The sequence below is a fragment of the Lichenostomus cassidix genome, chromosome 1 (assembly GCF_008360975.1).
Source record: "Lichenostomus cassidix isolate B80296 chromosome 1, HeHo_3.0, whole genome shotgun sequence".
NCBI classification, from domain to species: Eukaryota; Metazoa; Chordata; class Aves; order Passeriformes; family Meliphagidae; genus Lichenostomus; species Lichenostomus cassidix.
The window spans coordinates 34,277,303-34,293,890 of NC_139479.1; the positions used below are offsets into that span (position 1 = coordinate 34,277,303).

The following is a 16,588-nucleotide window of genomic DNA, read 5'->3' on the forward strand; positions in this document are numbered from 1 at the left end:
ATATAAAATATTTAAGTGTCACAAAATGACTTTTCTATGTCAGTATTAACAATGTAACTATTTGAATAACCACAAAATTTCCCAGGCACAGCTTCAGCCTAGAGTACAAACCAGTATCTTGTTCCGGTATTTACCTTAAATCCCCATCTAAGGAGAGCAGCACAGATACTGCTTTTACCCTGACATGCTTATTATGCCTTTGACTGTGAGTGTAGTTTCCTAGCTGTGCTGAGCTCAGTTCCCCAGCATACTCCCCTTAAACAGGCAATTTTGGTCCAATTGAGCCATGTGTCCAAGTGTATATCACTGCACAGAGAGGAATCACCAGCTCTACCTTTTCACACCATGGCACAGGTGCTGTAGCCCCAGCAGACTGGAATGAGAACCTACCTTAAACTAATTTTTAAATGAATTTTATCTGCTCTTAAGGAAGTCTCTCAATAAGACAAAAAGCTGGAGTTCTCCTCCCTACTGCTCCCACCCAGCATTCTGCCAGGCAGGGCCAGGGAGAGAAGACAGGACAGAGGACAGGCCAAACTCAAGTCGCTGGAAATAAGTACTAAGTGTGATACAAGGAAACCAGCACACGTGCAGTAGGTAACAGTCTTTTGAAAATCTCTGAAAAAAAGATACATCTGATCACCATTTCAAAGCACTGCAGATGGCAGCATCACTTTTGTAATCTTTTGGAAGCAAGAGAAATCAATACCACTCAGTGTGGAAATGTCAACAGAAATCCTCAAAAATCTTAATATTTTAACATTTCACAGTTCTGAAGGACTCTCATTTGAAAATAGTTGCTTCAACAGCCTTCCAATTTTTAAAAGATATATAAATCAAATTATTAAAACAAAAAGGAGGCTAAAAGACAGTGATTTAATTTTTTCATTTTTTTAAATACTAACTCGATTCCCTTATGGCATTTTAACCCAACTGCAGGAGCAATGAAAGGGACTGCAACAGCAGTAAAGATCTATTTAATTGACTTTTATTGTTCAATATATAGGAAATCCTTTTGTTTGGAAAAATGGCAGCATTATAAACTGCAACTACAAAGATGTTTTGAAGTTAGTTTAAACAGTAACATTAAGACATTTTTTACTGATGCACTTTTAAGACAGATGTATAATTAAGCTGTATCTATAAGTTCTCTCTATGTCTCTACAGCACCAAATAATGTTATTAAAACAAAAAACCAATTTCTATGATTTTCCTACACCCCCTAATAATGTTTCAAATTTAGCAGAATATTCATTTGGAGGAGATATGGCAGGACATATCATATAGTTTTGTCCAAAGGGAAAAAAAAAAAAAGCCATAAAACTTGAGACCAGGAGAGTCCTTTCAGCAGAGCTAAAAAGATAGTCTAGACTAGATAGCACCACCAGAACCAGGATCACCAGATCTTCAGAAGGACACTCAGAAATGAAGACTACCAAAAGGAGTATGGTGTGCAGAGATTAAAATGTAATTTCTCCAGCATAAAGTTTCCTTTACCCAGTTGTCATGGAATATGTACAATACACTACTTCTGTGTTCATATCCATGCACTTCCCCTCCTTCAGAAATGACGTCCTCAGGCAGCCCCTTCTTTATAAGGTGTCACATAAAAAGAACAAAAATCAAGGACTACACATCACTTTTAAGTTTTCAGAAGTCCTATAAGATATTACAAATAACCAATTTGTGTTTCTTTTGCTTTTAATATTCCTGCCTGCTTACAAGTGCTCCTGTAAAGCTAACAGGACACAACATTGATTAAAGAAGGCTTGAAATTAATCTAACAGACTGCTGCAATAGAAACTTAGAACAATATACCCTTTGCATAAATAATACAGAACTTTATTGCCCTAATTTAAACCAAAGCATTTCAGATATTGTTTGCTGGAAAAATTCACCTTTTCAACTTCAGTATGGTTCAGGCTTTTCTCTTTGTCTTCACATAATCCCTGAAAGCAGAGGGAGGAGAAATGTGTGCAAGGGCTGGTCAGAAAAACTCCCTTTAGTTACATTGTTACCCCACGAAACCTCACCTAGCTCACTGAGGTTCAATCCTGAATTGGCAACACCTAGTTAGTGACTAAAGACAATTCTTCTTTGAACACAGAGTACATTGAGAGCCTGTCCAAAAATTCACTGTTTCTGCATGAAAGCTCTCAAAAGCTGAAGTTCGTTCCTCTATTGCCCCTCCAAAAAGATGTCTCAGCTGCACTGAAAAGGAAACGTTAGGCTGTGGATTCAAAGTAGCTGTCAAGAAACACAAACATAAAATTGACTTAGTAGCATTATTAGGAAATGTGTTCTGGGCCCACCCTTGGCAGTAACACCAGGGTTAACTCAAGTTGTAGCAATATTTAAAACAGCTCCGCAATTTTCCTTCTCCACCCAACTGAACAACAGAAAATCACGTCAATAAATGAAAAACACCACACGTATTTAAGCGAGAGAAACCATCTAAACTTCCAACATTTTTCATCCTCAAGGGTTTTTTTAATCCAAAAGATTTGTACAGCATTTTTAAAAAATAACTTACAGGATCAAAAGGAAAATAAATGCATAGCTTTAAGTCCTTAGAATATAGCCTCCCCCTGTTGCAGAAGAGTTCAAAGTCATAAAGTGCTGCAGATATGACCACACATCAGACAAATAATCTAGTAACTAACTTATTTTTCTGGTTTATTTAACAATATATCAGGCTTAGAACATTAAATAAAAATCTCACAGACAATGGGTAAGACTAACAATGGTTTTGCTCTCTTTTTTTTTTCTTCTCCTTTTTTTAAAAGAATGCTGAGACACATCAATTGAACTGACTACAATTTTATTTTGGATACCAAAAAATAAAAAGAAGCTGGAAGGAAAAGAGTAGTGCATTGCACTGATCTCAGTAAAACTGCTTGTAAGCGTCACTGTTCAGCCCTAGGAGGACAAAGATGGAAACAATGCTGCCAACAGGGGTAGACCAAGTGAAGACCAGGGGAGCAGTGCTCTGCCTTGGTTGTGAGGGCATGGCTTTACATTATGCTCATGTAAGACACAATCCACACACTTTGTACCAGTGTTTGTGCAGCACCTGGAGGGAGGGCTTGCAGTGGTGGTAACAGCTGCGGCAAGTAATGGTCATAAAAACCAAGAGGACTTCCTGGGTGTCACAGGAGCTCAGGTATCTCGCCCCCCTCCATAATTTGATTTTGTTGCCCTCACAGATAGCCTATGCACCTGCAAGATTGTAGGCCCAGCCTGCATTTTGCAGCTTGGGCAATCACATACACCACTTCAGTGGACGTGGAGAGCAGCAACATTCAACAGGATGCACAATGCATGTACTTTGTACAAGCGCAAATCAGTTTTCAAGGGACTGGAATGTGAAACCCCAGGCTTAATAACAGCCAAACACAGGCCACACCACCTGCTAGCTGCATTTTTCCCGGGCTCAAGCATGCCAAGTAGTTTGCCATTATTATTTCACTATTCCTTCAGTCTAACCTCTGCCCTTCCTCCTCACTCACCCACCTGTTCCCACCACCTACAATGAACACAGAGGCCTCAAACTTCCAAGAACGATTAAAGCAAATCATAAACAGTTTGACAACAGATTCAATTCCATTGCCATTCTCATTTTTGTATGTTCCTGCTGTCTGTGCCCTTTTCACAACCCAATGTCCATGGGTGCCACCATGATGAAAAAACCCCAACTTCCTTCCTCCAGAACAGTAACAGACAGATTTTGATCAACATAGTTGTAGACCAACACTGGGGGGAGGGGGCGTGTGAGACACCAGTAACAGAAATAAAACCCCAAGCAAACCTTGATTGTAACTGGAAAATGCCAAGAGTCCTCTACTGCACCTCAGAGAAAAAAGCTGGTGCATCCTACTTTGTGTCTAGCATGAACTCCAATCATGTTTATGACCTGCAGTATTTCTTAAGAGATGGGGGGGTCTCAGGATCATTTCCTTTTTTTTTTTTTCTTGTTTGTCAAGTTCACAAAAGGGCTTAAAACACACTTTGAGACACAAAGGGAGTAATTACAATACACAACTAATCGGAAACAGTACTCAAACATTGGACTGGACAGGACTAAAGTCCACTCTACAAATTGAATCAAAAAGAGACAGAAGAAAAAAAGTTTTTAAGTGCTAATGTATTAAAAAAAATTAAAGACTCACTAAATACATGTGAGGAAATGGAGGGTCCCCTTCTTTTGAATTTATTTACATAATATTAAAGCTTTTTATTTTGCTTTTCTTGCCACTAAAATTTTCTAGCTACCCTGGGCGAAGTCACCATTAAATTAAGAGGTTAAGGATTTTATAACATGACAAATCATTAGACCTGTGGCCTACAGACATCTCCCTGCCCTCTCCTTCTCTCTCTCTCCCTCCCTCCGTTACCAAAAGGCTGATGCCTTGCCTGCAACGCACCCTGAGGCGTCAGCCACGGCATGGGCACAAGGTGAAGGTAACACAACACTGCCTCAACCCCACACTTGCTTACCACTTTGCAAAAGCACTAGAGACTACAATCAGGGCTTGCTTAGACACAAAGCAAAAGAAACAAGAAAACAATTTTGCCATTTAGCTGCAGTTAAATGGTAAAACTGGACTAATGTGGACACAGAAATACCAGTTTAAAAGTCTTTATACCATTTACATCACCCTGGAAAGGAAAATAAATTATCCCAGTATAAATGCATCCACACTATAGCCTATGCCAGCACAGTATCAGTTAAAATAACAACACATCAGTTCCCTAACCAACAGAATTATACCAGCTGAACTTTCCTAGCATAGACCAGACCTAAGACATGAGGTAGTGAAAATCAGGCTCAAGATCATTCCATAGCAACAATATAGTCTAAAAATATTCACTGCTCAGATTTATGGATTTTAAAAATGTTTTAAAATCCAAAATTTAAAGCTAGCATCCTGAGTCATACAGGATTTACAAATGGAGGCATAAATTTTAAAAACTTCCTCAAGGTCCTAACTCAGGAAAATAATTTTATGATAGAAAGCACATAAGCATGTGTTTGTCTCCCACTGAAGCAAGTGGAAAGGAAGCACATGGATAAGTGCTCTCTGAAATCTGGGCCACAGTCAGAAATCACGGTCTTTGTAGAATTTATTTCCTCATTCATTTCAGTGCTGTTTAATCACAAGTCATTCATGTTTTAAGACAGTGGGAAAAACACAGACAATGGAAGCTAAATCAAGTTTGTTACAACTGTTCAATATTTACACCATTCATAGCATAAAACAGAAGAATTTTTGGTAACTTAAGACAAATACCTTTTTCTTTGTTATTAAATGTACCGCAGCAGTCCTGTTAAACAAACCCACTGTCTCGAATATTAAAGAAATTGTTGTTTATGTTTACAGAGTCATTTAAATTAAAAATCTGTTCCTGTTCCAAACCCCACTCTCCTTCATCTTCATCCTCCGGTTCAGCCTCAGACCCATTGCGACTGTTTTCATACAAAAAGATCTGCTCATCCACGTGAGCCGGGGCTAACCGGTTTCTCTTTGCACTCACAACATTAGCAGAAGAACCAAAAAGGCGTTCAGGGAAGACCCTTGTGGCCAGAATACACCAGTATTTTTGAAGAACCTTTGGTAAAACTGGAAACAGTGCTAGTCTGTCAGACCACCATTTCAATGGGTCTTCATTCAAACCGAGGACCTTTTGTGACTTGAAGTTGCTCAACTCCTCAACAATTTGAGCATGCCATTCCTCCTGATCTTCTACGCCTCCTGTCTGGCAAAAGATCTCTGCGAGCATGTTGTTGATGACACTGGTAGGAGGAGGAGTAGAGGAGATGATGATTTTTTTCATAGGGGGCTCTTCTGAAACAGTGAAGAATTTCTCCTCAGTCCTAAAGCTATTTTCTTTTACTTTCTCTAGCAGGCTTTTTGCTTCTTCCACCACTCTGTTTTCCACTTGTTGCCTCTCAAAGGCTGAAAGAAAAGGCAGTTTCTTGTAGCGGGGATCCAAGAAAGTTGCAACATTGAGAAACATGTCTATCTCAGGTGTGTGCTGGTAGGTGGTTGACAACTCTTTAGCAATCACCTCCTTTGCCATGCTGATTTCTTTCAAATCGTTCTCTTTGATGTTCAGAGTAGTATTCAGAAGCATGTGGAGAAGTGGCTTCACCATACTTATCGTCGGGTACTTTGAAGCAGACATCATCTCTGCAACCTGCTTGAAAGGCTGGAGCAGCTCCACCAGCCCTTCGATTGTATTCCACTCACTGGATTCCAGCATGAGGTGGTGGTTGTTGCTGTCCTCCACAAGAACAGCCGCAATGACAAACTGCTGCTCCTTGAGGCGCTGCAGCATAGCGAGCGTGCTTCCCCACCAGGAAACACGGTCGCTTACCAGCATGCAGTGGAGAATATTCTGCTGCTTCTGCTTCTCACTCAGCATGTACATTGCGACCGTAGACTGCTGAAAATACTCCACTAACTTTCGGCACCTGGCAAGAAGGTTGCAGAGTTTGGGGAGCTGAAAAGCCTGTTGTATTCCTGCGTTAAAAGTGTGCCCCAAACAAGGCATCTGTACGGGAATATCTAGGAGAGAGCAAGCCTTCACAATGTCTTTACTGTAATCTGTTGTAGCACCAAAGACTTTTGTATTGATCCCCCACTCAATGAATGTTTCATAAAGGACTCGTGTAATGGTCTCTGCAGTGTTATCCTCCGGTACTTCGAATGTTTTCAAACACCGTGAGCTCACAGCCAGGCAGTTGGCAGGACTGCTGCTGAGAAAGTGAACTGCCACGGTTACATATGACCTGTTCTGGTTTTCACTCCTCCACATGTCCGTGGATATGCCACACCACAGAACCTCAGTGAGCTCCTTCAGCACAATTTCTCTAATAGCACTGTACTTTTCGGGAATCGCTTTTGTACAGAAGTACTTCCGGCTCGGAAGTTCATACCTGGGGTCCGCTGTTCTCATGAGGGCCTTGAAGGTAGGTTCATCAACAATGGAGGCTGGATACATTCCCTCACAAATTAAGCTGATGACAGCAGATGTCAGTTCCTGATGTTTTTTGTTTTCGTAGTTCTGGTAGGTCTTCATGATGAGGCTATCTTGAACAACCTGCTGTGATGACTCTGGCTTGATTTTTGAAAATGCTGTGGCAAAGGCTTCCCTCATTTGCTCCGTGTTACTTTTCACAAACTCACAGAATTCATCAGGGTGATTTTTCTCAAGGTGGTAGGAAAGGTTGGACGTGTTTCCTGAATAGGCAATCTGTGCCATGCAAATACGGCAGTAGATCTTCTTCCACTGTAATATGCATCCTTCCGCATTGGTATCAAACCCAAAGTACTTCCACACTTTACTTTTTGCTCTCGGGTGAGCCACTAATTTTAGGTCTGATGGGGAACCTTCTAAACCTTTATTCTCCATTGCTTCTTGGCCACCGTCCCACCTTTTGATCCTTCACTCATTAATGAGTACCTGATAAAGGCAGTAAGATAAAGATACAATGAGAAAGCACAAGTTTGACCACACTCAACTATGTGAAATCAGCGTTTCTGTGAATGTATCAAGAAACCTACCATACTAATTACATTTGCAAATTTAAAGATGAAATTTGCAGGAAGTGTGACCTACAAGAAGCCCACTGGATTGTCAAAAATTAAAAGGAGTTTTAATATATCCCATTCTGCTGTGAAACTGAGCTAGAAGACCCGAATAAATCTTTCTTTCTGGGATTTCATAAATCTGGGTAGAGAAAGTGTAACCACCACAACAGAGTTGATACATTACTGTCACAAAAACTGATCATCTGCTATAGCACTTTCCCGCGTCTTAAGTTAGAACTAGACCAACATCCTGTTGCCTAAGAATTACTGAACTTTGCTGTTAACATTTATTTCAATTGAAACCTGATACTGAAGGAGCAAAGGTTTTCTTGTTTGTTTGTTTTGAAAGAAGTTTTGTTAGCTCGATCTAACTGTTACAGCTTTCGTTTTAAAAAAAAACATAGTAAAAAATCTGTGATGCATATTATGGCAATAATCTGCTCCTGTCAAATGTAAAGATGATTTCTGACTGAAATAAAAGGAAAAGAAGCTTGAACCTACATGCAGATCAACAATACATGTCTGACACCTTTCCTGTCCTTCTCTTTCTGAAATCAAAGTCATCTCCTGAACTACTAGTTCACAATCGTCATTCCTGGAATAATAGTGCATTATAATTACAGGAAAAGCAGATGGGGAAGCACTAATAAATGTTATTATTCACATCAGCTGGAAAATAATTCTGCTGCATTTTCTTCAAAAGGCTACAAAAGTTGGGAGGGGATGACACTAGAGATGAGTGTGGTGATAAGGTGAGACTTTGGCAATCTGTACCTTGATATCTGCACAGGAAAATGCTTCTTGTGCGGTCACATGCAAGTACTACTTGAGGCTTACAGTGCCTCTGTGAACAGTGCTGGGACCTGGCACCCACCAGAGCTGATCTCACTACACCAAAAAGCCCAGTCACAGCACAGCACAACTGCACCCTGACTTCTGTATTTCTTCCACACCACCGTGACAGCAACAAGCCCTTTTCCAGGGCCTTGGCCAGCACTGGGAAGGAGAAGAAAGACATTGGTTAAACAGGGATGCAGCCTCCTCCACAAAAATCCAGAGAAAGAGAACAGGAGAGGAACATGGAGAGCACCAGACTGAAAGCAATGGCATTGCTACTTCTCTGCTCCTCAGGAGCTGCACCTGTACCCAAGCCCTGAAATCCTCAGGTGGTAAAACTGGCTGGTTAGAGCAGGAAGAAACAATCTGTCTGTTTCATATTGCTGCAAGGGAATATTAAAAAAAAAAAAAAAAAAGTATGTATGCAAGCTTCTCTGGGTGCTTTCTGCTGTTGGTGAACATTCCCAAGAAAAGACAATTTTCTCTCTGAACTATAGGTGGTATTTTGCAACATTTTCTGAATGTCTTGAATGGAAAACCAAAGACAGGTTAAACAATGCTAAACATATTTATCTGTTGGTTTAGAAGCAGAATGAGAGATGCAGGGCAAGCATTTTATTGGATTTGTTCTGAAGATTTACTTCTGGGTGTAGACACTCTGGGTTTTTTCCTGAGGGAGGGGCAATGTTCTGCCTACTAGCATGCCTTCTAATGTGATTCATCCAGTGCCTTTAAGTTGCCAGGATAAACTATTGATTCAACATGGTAATGCTGCCTAATTCCAAACATGTGCATATCAACAGCACCAAGGTATGCAATCCCACAAAAACTGATGATTTTGAAAGACCAAGTGGTGTAATGCGTAATGAGGTAACCCTACCATGCCATCAGATAGTGCACTGACAAGACATGTCGTATCGATACATATTATCATTGCTTTTAGATTCCTCCATTTCAGTCCATGGCATGGTGTCTCGAGGAAGCACAGAGGCTCATGGCATTCCACTGAATCTTACAGCTTCCTCTGCAGTTACCTGGCAATTCCTGAAAGTAAGGAGGAAGGCACTGTAATAGAAGAGTCGATGCATCTTTAATATTTAAAATTAGTATGATACACCTTGGATCATACAAAGTCCATCACCAACTGATAATGTAGAAGTTACTTTAGAGTACGGGAACGTTACACTCGCTCACTCTTCATTCTTATATATGTCATGGTTTTGCTATCATTTTGAGAGGTTATCAGGCACTTGGCAATAGTGGCCCAGAGTAGTACCGGCACAGCTAAGGATATGCCAGTATAATACAGCCTTTAGCATAATGCTGTAAAATATACTTCAGCTGTCACAATAGCTCAAATATAAACTGCTGATCATCTCTGCCTTTCACTGAGTGTTGTGCAGCATAACTGGCATTATGAACACAAGCTAAAAACCCCACACCTCTCATTTTTCTCCAAGAGGAGGTGAACTTTTCCACTTTCACTGAAACAGTGTTTGTAGTCTAGTCCTGGCAAAAACAACAGCAACCCTGAATTCTCCACCTTTGGAGAAGCTGGTGTTTCCCTTGCCTCCTACATGCAGCTGCACCAGCCAGTACTGGGGCCGAGGCTTTTAAGAGCCTGCAGAGCTGGCTTTGCAGTGAACTCAGCTGCCACAGGAGGAGGAGGAAAAAGAGTTCAGACTTTCTGGCCCTAGCACCTCAACCCAGCTGTCCTTGGGGCAGGCTGTGCTGTCTCCTCACACCTCTCAGACCACACACCCCTCATTCTCCTAACACAAACCCATGACTTCCATCTCCAGGGCAGACCTTGGGCCAAAATATTAATGCCAGCGACGACTTGTGTCGCAAAGAGCAGCTGTGTTACCCTTGCAGGCAGGGCTCGGTTTCCCCAGTGGAGAAGAAAATTGGTTCAAAACCCGCACAAGAGTCATTTGGATTGTGAAACCAAGCATGGGGATGTGAGGAAACCTGGGGTGTGCAGACACCCTGCAACCTTAGTTGTGCCACCCTGTGCATGCACAGCAATGGCACCCTGTGGGTATCCTTGTCCCACAACCTTGGCCTCAGTGAGAACAGGGGCAACCATAAAACAAGTGATTCCTCACTCTGAAACTAACTTAATAACTTTTTTAGGGGCATGCGTGGGGAGAGGGTTTAACTGTTAGATGTAACTTCATTTTTGCCTGCCACCAATCCTTCTTCCTACCAGTCACTCCTCTACCCCCTCTGGATGATTTACAACCTGGAACTCACACTGCATTGAGCAGGAAGTGCCCAGTCTCTCACTAAGCTCTACTCATATGAAGGAAGAGCCCTCAATATATGAATCAAAATTAAGAGATGTGTGATGCTAAACCAACATTTCACAATTAACTCTAAAGAAACTTGGTACAAATGGGGATAATGAATAACTAGAAATTGGACAAATAAAAAATACTTATGAAATTTCAATCACTTTTAAGAAGAACAGGAGTCACTTCTAAGGTTTCCTGAAATTCATCCATATTACCACCTTCTTCAGAGACAGTCCTCTACACAGGTTCCAAATTTAACTATGAAGACTTCAAAACTACTACAAAACATTCAACGTTTAAGTTTCCCCTACCAAATTTCAATGAGATTAGTACAGTAGAAGAAAAAATGAAGGAGGAGATACCAAATAAATTCCTTGAGAAGCTTTTAATTATATGAACCATTTTTCTTATCAGTAGGATGACTTTCAGTGATCACATTTCCACTGGTAACATCCTGGTGCCACAATTAATATTAGTTTATCTTTTATCAATCCACTGATTAGATTTGTGCTTTTAAAAAGCTGTTTTAATCAAGAACTTTACTCATGCAGGGTTTTTTTCTTCCCTCCAATTAATTAAGATCAAGCACTGTAAAGAAGTCCAAGCAGTAATTTCTAATGAAACTATTAACAGTTTAAACCACTGAACACTAACACTACATATTGGCAGTTATACTGTTCAAGCAGTTAGTACTTGGAAAAATGTTTTAAAGTAAGTTTTATTTAAGTTCCCCTTTACTTCTTCATGTTCCTTTATGATGATTTTAGTTAGAGGAGCAATCGCTGACTGCACACCCTGTTTATAGTCCCAGCTCTGTATTTCCCTTCCCTTAGCTTCAAGATCAGAATTTCAGGGAAACTTCCCTACTCTGTGTCGAGGTGGGGGACATTCTCTTGAATATAGAATATTACTATCTTTTCAGTTTGCAACTCAAAACAATTACCAAGTTTTTGCACTGGATCTGGATTTCAGAGACCAAACTCTTTCCCCACAAAACTGTCTTGAATCCCATCTATAAAAATCAGATAAACTCCAGTAGGAGTTAAAGAACACATGGTCACTTTTAAAAGCGATATGAAAGCACATGTCCCAGGAGCATGCAACTCTTAAATTAGGGTAAAGAAAATTAAAAGAAAAGTGAAACTAGTTTGGTTTACTTTGATTGAAATCCTGAGCATTTAGTCACAACAAAGACAAGAAAGCAAGCTTTTCTGGAAAATTCCAGGAGGAAAGAGGCAGAAGGGCTGCACTGAGACCGGACCCCTTCACTCATCCACAGAGGTAAAGGACGAGCCAGCAGGCATCGCTGTTTTCAATCTTCCAAGGGAGATCCGCACTGCTGCTGCACAAAGAATGGGAACTCTGACGTGGAAACTGGGGACAAGGAAGCCAGGATCAGAGGAATGGCTGCCTCACCCTCCCCATCCTGTCCTTCCCAGCCCCACTTTGCCACTCCAAACTCTCCCTGGGAAGGTACCCTGACAATAAAATACCTGTACTTGTGAAAGTTACAGAAACCCCCTTGAAAACATACAGAAAATTTTAAACATACACACCTTTCTAGATTATCGTCTGAAAAAGGTACTCGGGGTTTCCTTACAGGAACTGTAGCTTACTGATCCAAGCTTGTTCTAACAACACTTTTGCTTTTTGTTGCACTGACATCACTATTTTGAAGTTATTATGGAAACGAGGTTCATCTGGGTAAAAAGGTTCCAGTCGTTAAGGTGAATCACTTCTTTAATCAATGGCTGGACACAGCGAGTCAAAGCAAGGCAGCAGGTAACTGCCAAGAGGGAGCTGCGTGCAAACAACTAGCTGAGGAGGAAAACACTTGTCCTTGGAAAAAAAACATCCCAAGTTAGGGCTCAAAGAAAACTTTTCACATCTGTCAAATCTGCCTTGGTCCCACTAAGGCAACTGACATTTCCCAGGTTGGATCTTCACTGCCTTCCTCTGGCATTTCCAAATTCAACACTTTTTTTTCAATAGCAGCAAAGAGCAGACTGCAACAAAACACTGGGTCACATTTTCGTCATGCTGTTTCTCTGTGGTTCAAAAAAAGATTTGGAAAGTGTTACACACCCTAGGCAAAATACCCAAATTTCCTCCGCCAAGAAACGCTAATGCTAGAAAAATGCTCAGATGACTTCAAACCATATGCACATCTGCCCTTTTTGTCACCAGGGTCCTCTTGTTTGTTTCAGGGTTTCATTGCTGCCTTTTGAGAATGAGAAAGGGAATCCCAGCAGAAGAATAAGGAATAAATAAAAAGTAGACAGAATGCTACCCAAGGATGCCTCATGTGATAAGATGGACAAATACATTCCTGTTGTGTGGTGTACTTGTTCCATCTCCTCCCCAGTACTTCAGATATTTTCTACACCAATATCCTCATCTACTTGAATTCTGTACTGAAACACTAGGCTCTCTAAATATTACTTTTTTTACTGTTCCTCTGGTTAAAACTATCGACAGGGCCAAAAAGGCTCACTTGCTGATAAGCAGAGAAAATTAAAGGCATGGGCTTCAATATAGTTCTGCGCTCAGCTCTGATGATAACATCTGTCCGAACTCATAGTTTGCTCTAAGTTCATAAACTCAGAAGCATTTTGGAGTCCTCAAGAGTAATATGAGGAAAATGGAAATTCAGATTGTTGTTTTTCTGGCAAACGGAAAGTTTCCTCTAAGTCAGCATTGAACATGCTGTTGATCCAAATCAGAAAAGTGCAAAAACCTAACTTCTCAAACCAACGACTAACCTGAAGTCCCTTAGAAAAAACTACAAGTGTCACTCACTTGTCAGCTTAAAGGCGATCAGCGAGTGACAGCCGGTATCAAAGACTAAGCTTTAGGAACACAGGTATGTTCCCCTCCTGGACAGGCGGGACAGGGAGGCCGAGGCCGGCGGTCCTGGCCGCCCCGTCGGGGTGGGGGCACGGCGGCAGGAGCGCCCGGGCTGGGGGAGGCTGCCCGCCGCTACCCGCCTTCAGAGCACCTACCTGGGCTGAGGGAGGGAGCGCCCGCGCGGCTCTGAGCCGCGGTCTCAGGAGACACCGTCAGAGAGCCAAAGAGAGGAAGAGGAGAAGCAGGGACCCCCGGCCTGCCGAGCCCCCACGCCGCCTCCCGAGGCCACAGGCAGGCCGGCGTGCAGCCCGGGCCCGGCCCCCCGCCCCGCCCCGCGTCCGGTGCGGCCGCGGCCCGGGGGCCGGACGGGGCGGTGGGGCCAGGGCCCGGCGCCGGCAGCGAGGGCGGGGCGCGGCGGGGGCGGGATGGCGCCCCGCCAGTCGCAGCCCCCCCGGGGCCGCTACCCCGGGGCGGCGCGGCGGGTGCCGCTCGGCCGGCGAAGGGGAGCAGGGGAGGAGCCGGGCGGCGGAGGCGCCCGTGCCGGGGCCGCCGCGGTGCCTCAGCTCCTGCCCCGCTGCGGGAGATGCGGCGCGGCCTGGGCACCCCGTGCTACAGCCAAGGTCGCGGCTGCCCTGCCTTGTCCTTCCCTTTCCTTCACTGTCCGCCCGCTCCCGGCTGGGCTGCGCGGTCTCGGCCCCAGGGCCCCGGCACTGCCGCCCGCCCGCGGTGAGCGGGGAGAGGCGCGGCAAACTTTCCCCTCTCCGCGGCGGGGGCTGCCGCCCCCCGGCCCGGAGCCGCCCCGCCCCGCCCCGCGGCGCCGGCTGCGGTGCTCACCTGAGGCCGGGGGGCAGCGCGGCTGGAAGCGGCGGCGCAGCTGGTGCAGGATGACGCGGAGGCCGATGCAGTACACTCGGAGCAAGGGCACCAGCGCAGACAATAGCGACATGGCCGCCTCCCGCCCCGCGGCGGCAGCGGGCTCGGGGCGCGGCGGGGAAGGCACCGGGCGAGCAGGCGGCCCGTGCGGTGTTTCCACCGGGCCAGGCCGGGCCGGGGGGCGCGGCGCGGCCCCCACCCACCCACGGAAGGGAAAGCGCCGCCGCTGTCACACCAGCGCCCGGGCTCGCCGCGGCTCCCGCCCTTCTGGGCATGTGCGGTGGCGGGGGAAGGGAAGGGGCGGCGGCGGGCGGACCGGCCTCGGCGGCAGCGGGAGCGTCGGCGCTGCGGCTCGGCCTCCGCCGGGACACCGGAGAAGCTGGGCAGGGGGAGACGGAGAGTGGCGGCGTGCGCGACTCAGCAGCGAGGGGGGAGGCGGTGGCGGCGTGACTGCTCGCCCGGTGAGGCCGCCGGCGGTGGGGCGCAGACACTCTCGGCAGGTCTGTGACAGCTACAAGCAGTCGGTGCCTAGGCGGAGTGAGGCGCACGGCGTTGCTTCAGGATCCCGTGGCTGAAAGCGCTGATCGGGTTGTCTCACCATTTCCCTTGTCTCTGGCACTAATGAGGGGCTGCTGCGGACTCGCACGGCGTCGCTGGCTCTGGGCACGGCCCCTGCCACCTCGGGCACCCGTCAAGCTCACTCCTCTCGAGGTCTCAGTTGCAGGTACCTATTTCTCCAAATGCAGCTCAGTCTACAAGAGCCTTCCTACATCAGGAGCCGGAATTTCATACCTGTCTGACGAATGCCTTCTTTACAGTCATACCTGCTGTATCGCGTGGTATATCTCAAAATTTTCGTGTCGTTAGTGTTCAGTCCTCAACCTTACTTTGAGTACTTAGTCCGAGTACTAGGCACGGAAAAGCTGATCGTGTCTACCAGTTCTGGTACGTGTCTGGTTTCGGTTACAGGAAATACAGCACCTAGTCCTGATGCCGTGGTTTTCATTCACAGAACCGGTGGGTTTTCATAAATGTAGATGAGCCTCAGTAGCGATACAAACCAAAAATAATTCATTGCACAATAGATGTTGGCCCATGTATTCCATTTCAAATCTTTAGGTAACTTTTTGTCTTTGAGAATGATGGGAAGCCATACAAAGTTCTGGAAGGGTATTCGAAATGTAATCTAGCCTTTAAAAAACCCCCGCTCCATACTTTCTAAAAAAATATACTTAACAACATACTTTTTCATTATCAGATTACATTGCTCAGCAGAACTGACTTCATGTCTTCTGTCAGAAATACACATAAAGGAAAAGCATAGTGTGTAGTTGCTTGAGGACAAAACCAATTTTATGGATCTCTGGTGATTTTTTTTTTTTTTTTTATTAACACATGGGATTAGGCAAACATAAATAATAGACATCATTAAATCACATCAATGAGGGATTCATTCTTAATGTATTTTTTTTGCAGCCATGCATGGAGCAGTAGAAAGAGCAACACATAAAACAACATGAAAGAAGAAACACATTTAGTAAAGGTGAATTATTCTTTCAACTTATCTCAGTAAAAATCAAATCTCAACTCCTTTATGTTGCTTTACATCCTTTTCTCAGAACTACGGCATTAATGAAAGCCCTTTCAACATGAAACTGTGAAACTAGCCTACAGTGTATTTACACAATCTGTATATAAATAAACCATACTTTCTCAGGTTTTCTAGTGTAATAAAATCAATTGATGCATATTCAAGCTACTGCAATAAATACTCCTCTGTCTTTTTTTGACAATGAAATCCAAAGAATTAGACTAAGTGAGAGAAAACTGATGGGTTAACATTACAGTCTTATTGGACCCACTGTTTTTCTCAGGGTGTTAAAATGATTTTCAGCCCTCCATGGTTCTTGAGTACAGCTTCACAGAAAGGATAAGGAAAATATGTTTCAACAATATATTAAATTATTTTTTCCTAAAGGCTTATGGGGCATGGAGGAGAAATGAAAATAATTACAAAAGGCTGTAGGTCTTTGGTTCTTTTAAAATATTGTCTTATATACATCCTAATTTTAATGAATATTCTTTTCTTTGGTTTTCAACAGCCTGCATCTTCCTATTGACGCTTTGGTTTTTTTCTTG

General features: G+C 43.8%; 2 protein-coding genes across 10 annotated transcripts in view; both read right to left on the bottom strand.

The window, feature by feature from the left end:
* DHRSX (dehydrogenase/reductase X-linked) overlaps positions 1 to 16,588 on the bottom strand; it is a 211,704-nt gene that overhangs the window by 155,237 nt on the left and 39,879 nt on the right. For 2 of the 3 annotated variants that reach the window (XM_085056384.1, XM_085056375.1), the window contains exon 1: positions 14,411 to 14,545. The exons of the other annotated variant lie outside the window; for it this stretch is intronic. In XM_085056384.1, the coding sequence (XP_084912510.1) occupies positions 14,411 to 14,522 (112 nt within the window). In that variant the 5' untranslated portion in view covers positions 14,523 to 14,545. Of the gene's footprint in view, positions 1 to 14,410; positions 14,546 to 16,588 lie in introns of those variants that run through there. 3 annotated transcript variants of the gene reach the window in all.
* Positions 2,436 to 14,539, bottom strand: ZBED1 (zinc finger BED-type containing 1). 7 transcript variants are annotated; one of them, XM_085056322.1, is made up of 4 exons: positions 13,732 to 13,896; positions 12,286 to 12,777; positions 8,370 to 9,476; positions 2,436 to 7,467 (listed from the first exon to the last, which is right to left on the bottom strand). In XM_085056322.1, the coding sequence occupies exon 4, from the start codon at positions 7,414 to 7,416 to the stop codon at positions 5,329 to 5,331; it is 2,088 nt and encodes a 695-aa protein (XP_084912448.1). In that variant the 5' UTR covers positions 7,417 to 7,467; positions 8,370 to 9,476; positions 12,286 to 12,777; positions 13,732 to 13,896; the 3' UTR covers positions 2,436 to 5,328. The 7 variants fall into 7 exon arrangements, with proteins under 7 accessions (XP_084912448.1, XP_084912457.1, XP_084912483.1 ...); XM_085056331.1 differs by lacking the exon at positions 13,732 to 13,896 and having other exon boundaries at positions 8,370 to 8,591; positions 9,313 to 9,476; positions 12,286 to 13,602; XM_085056357.1 differs by lacking the exon at positions 13,732 to 13,896 and having other exon boundaries at positions 8,470 to 9,476; positions 12,286 to 13,603.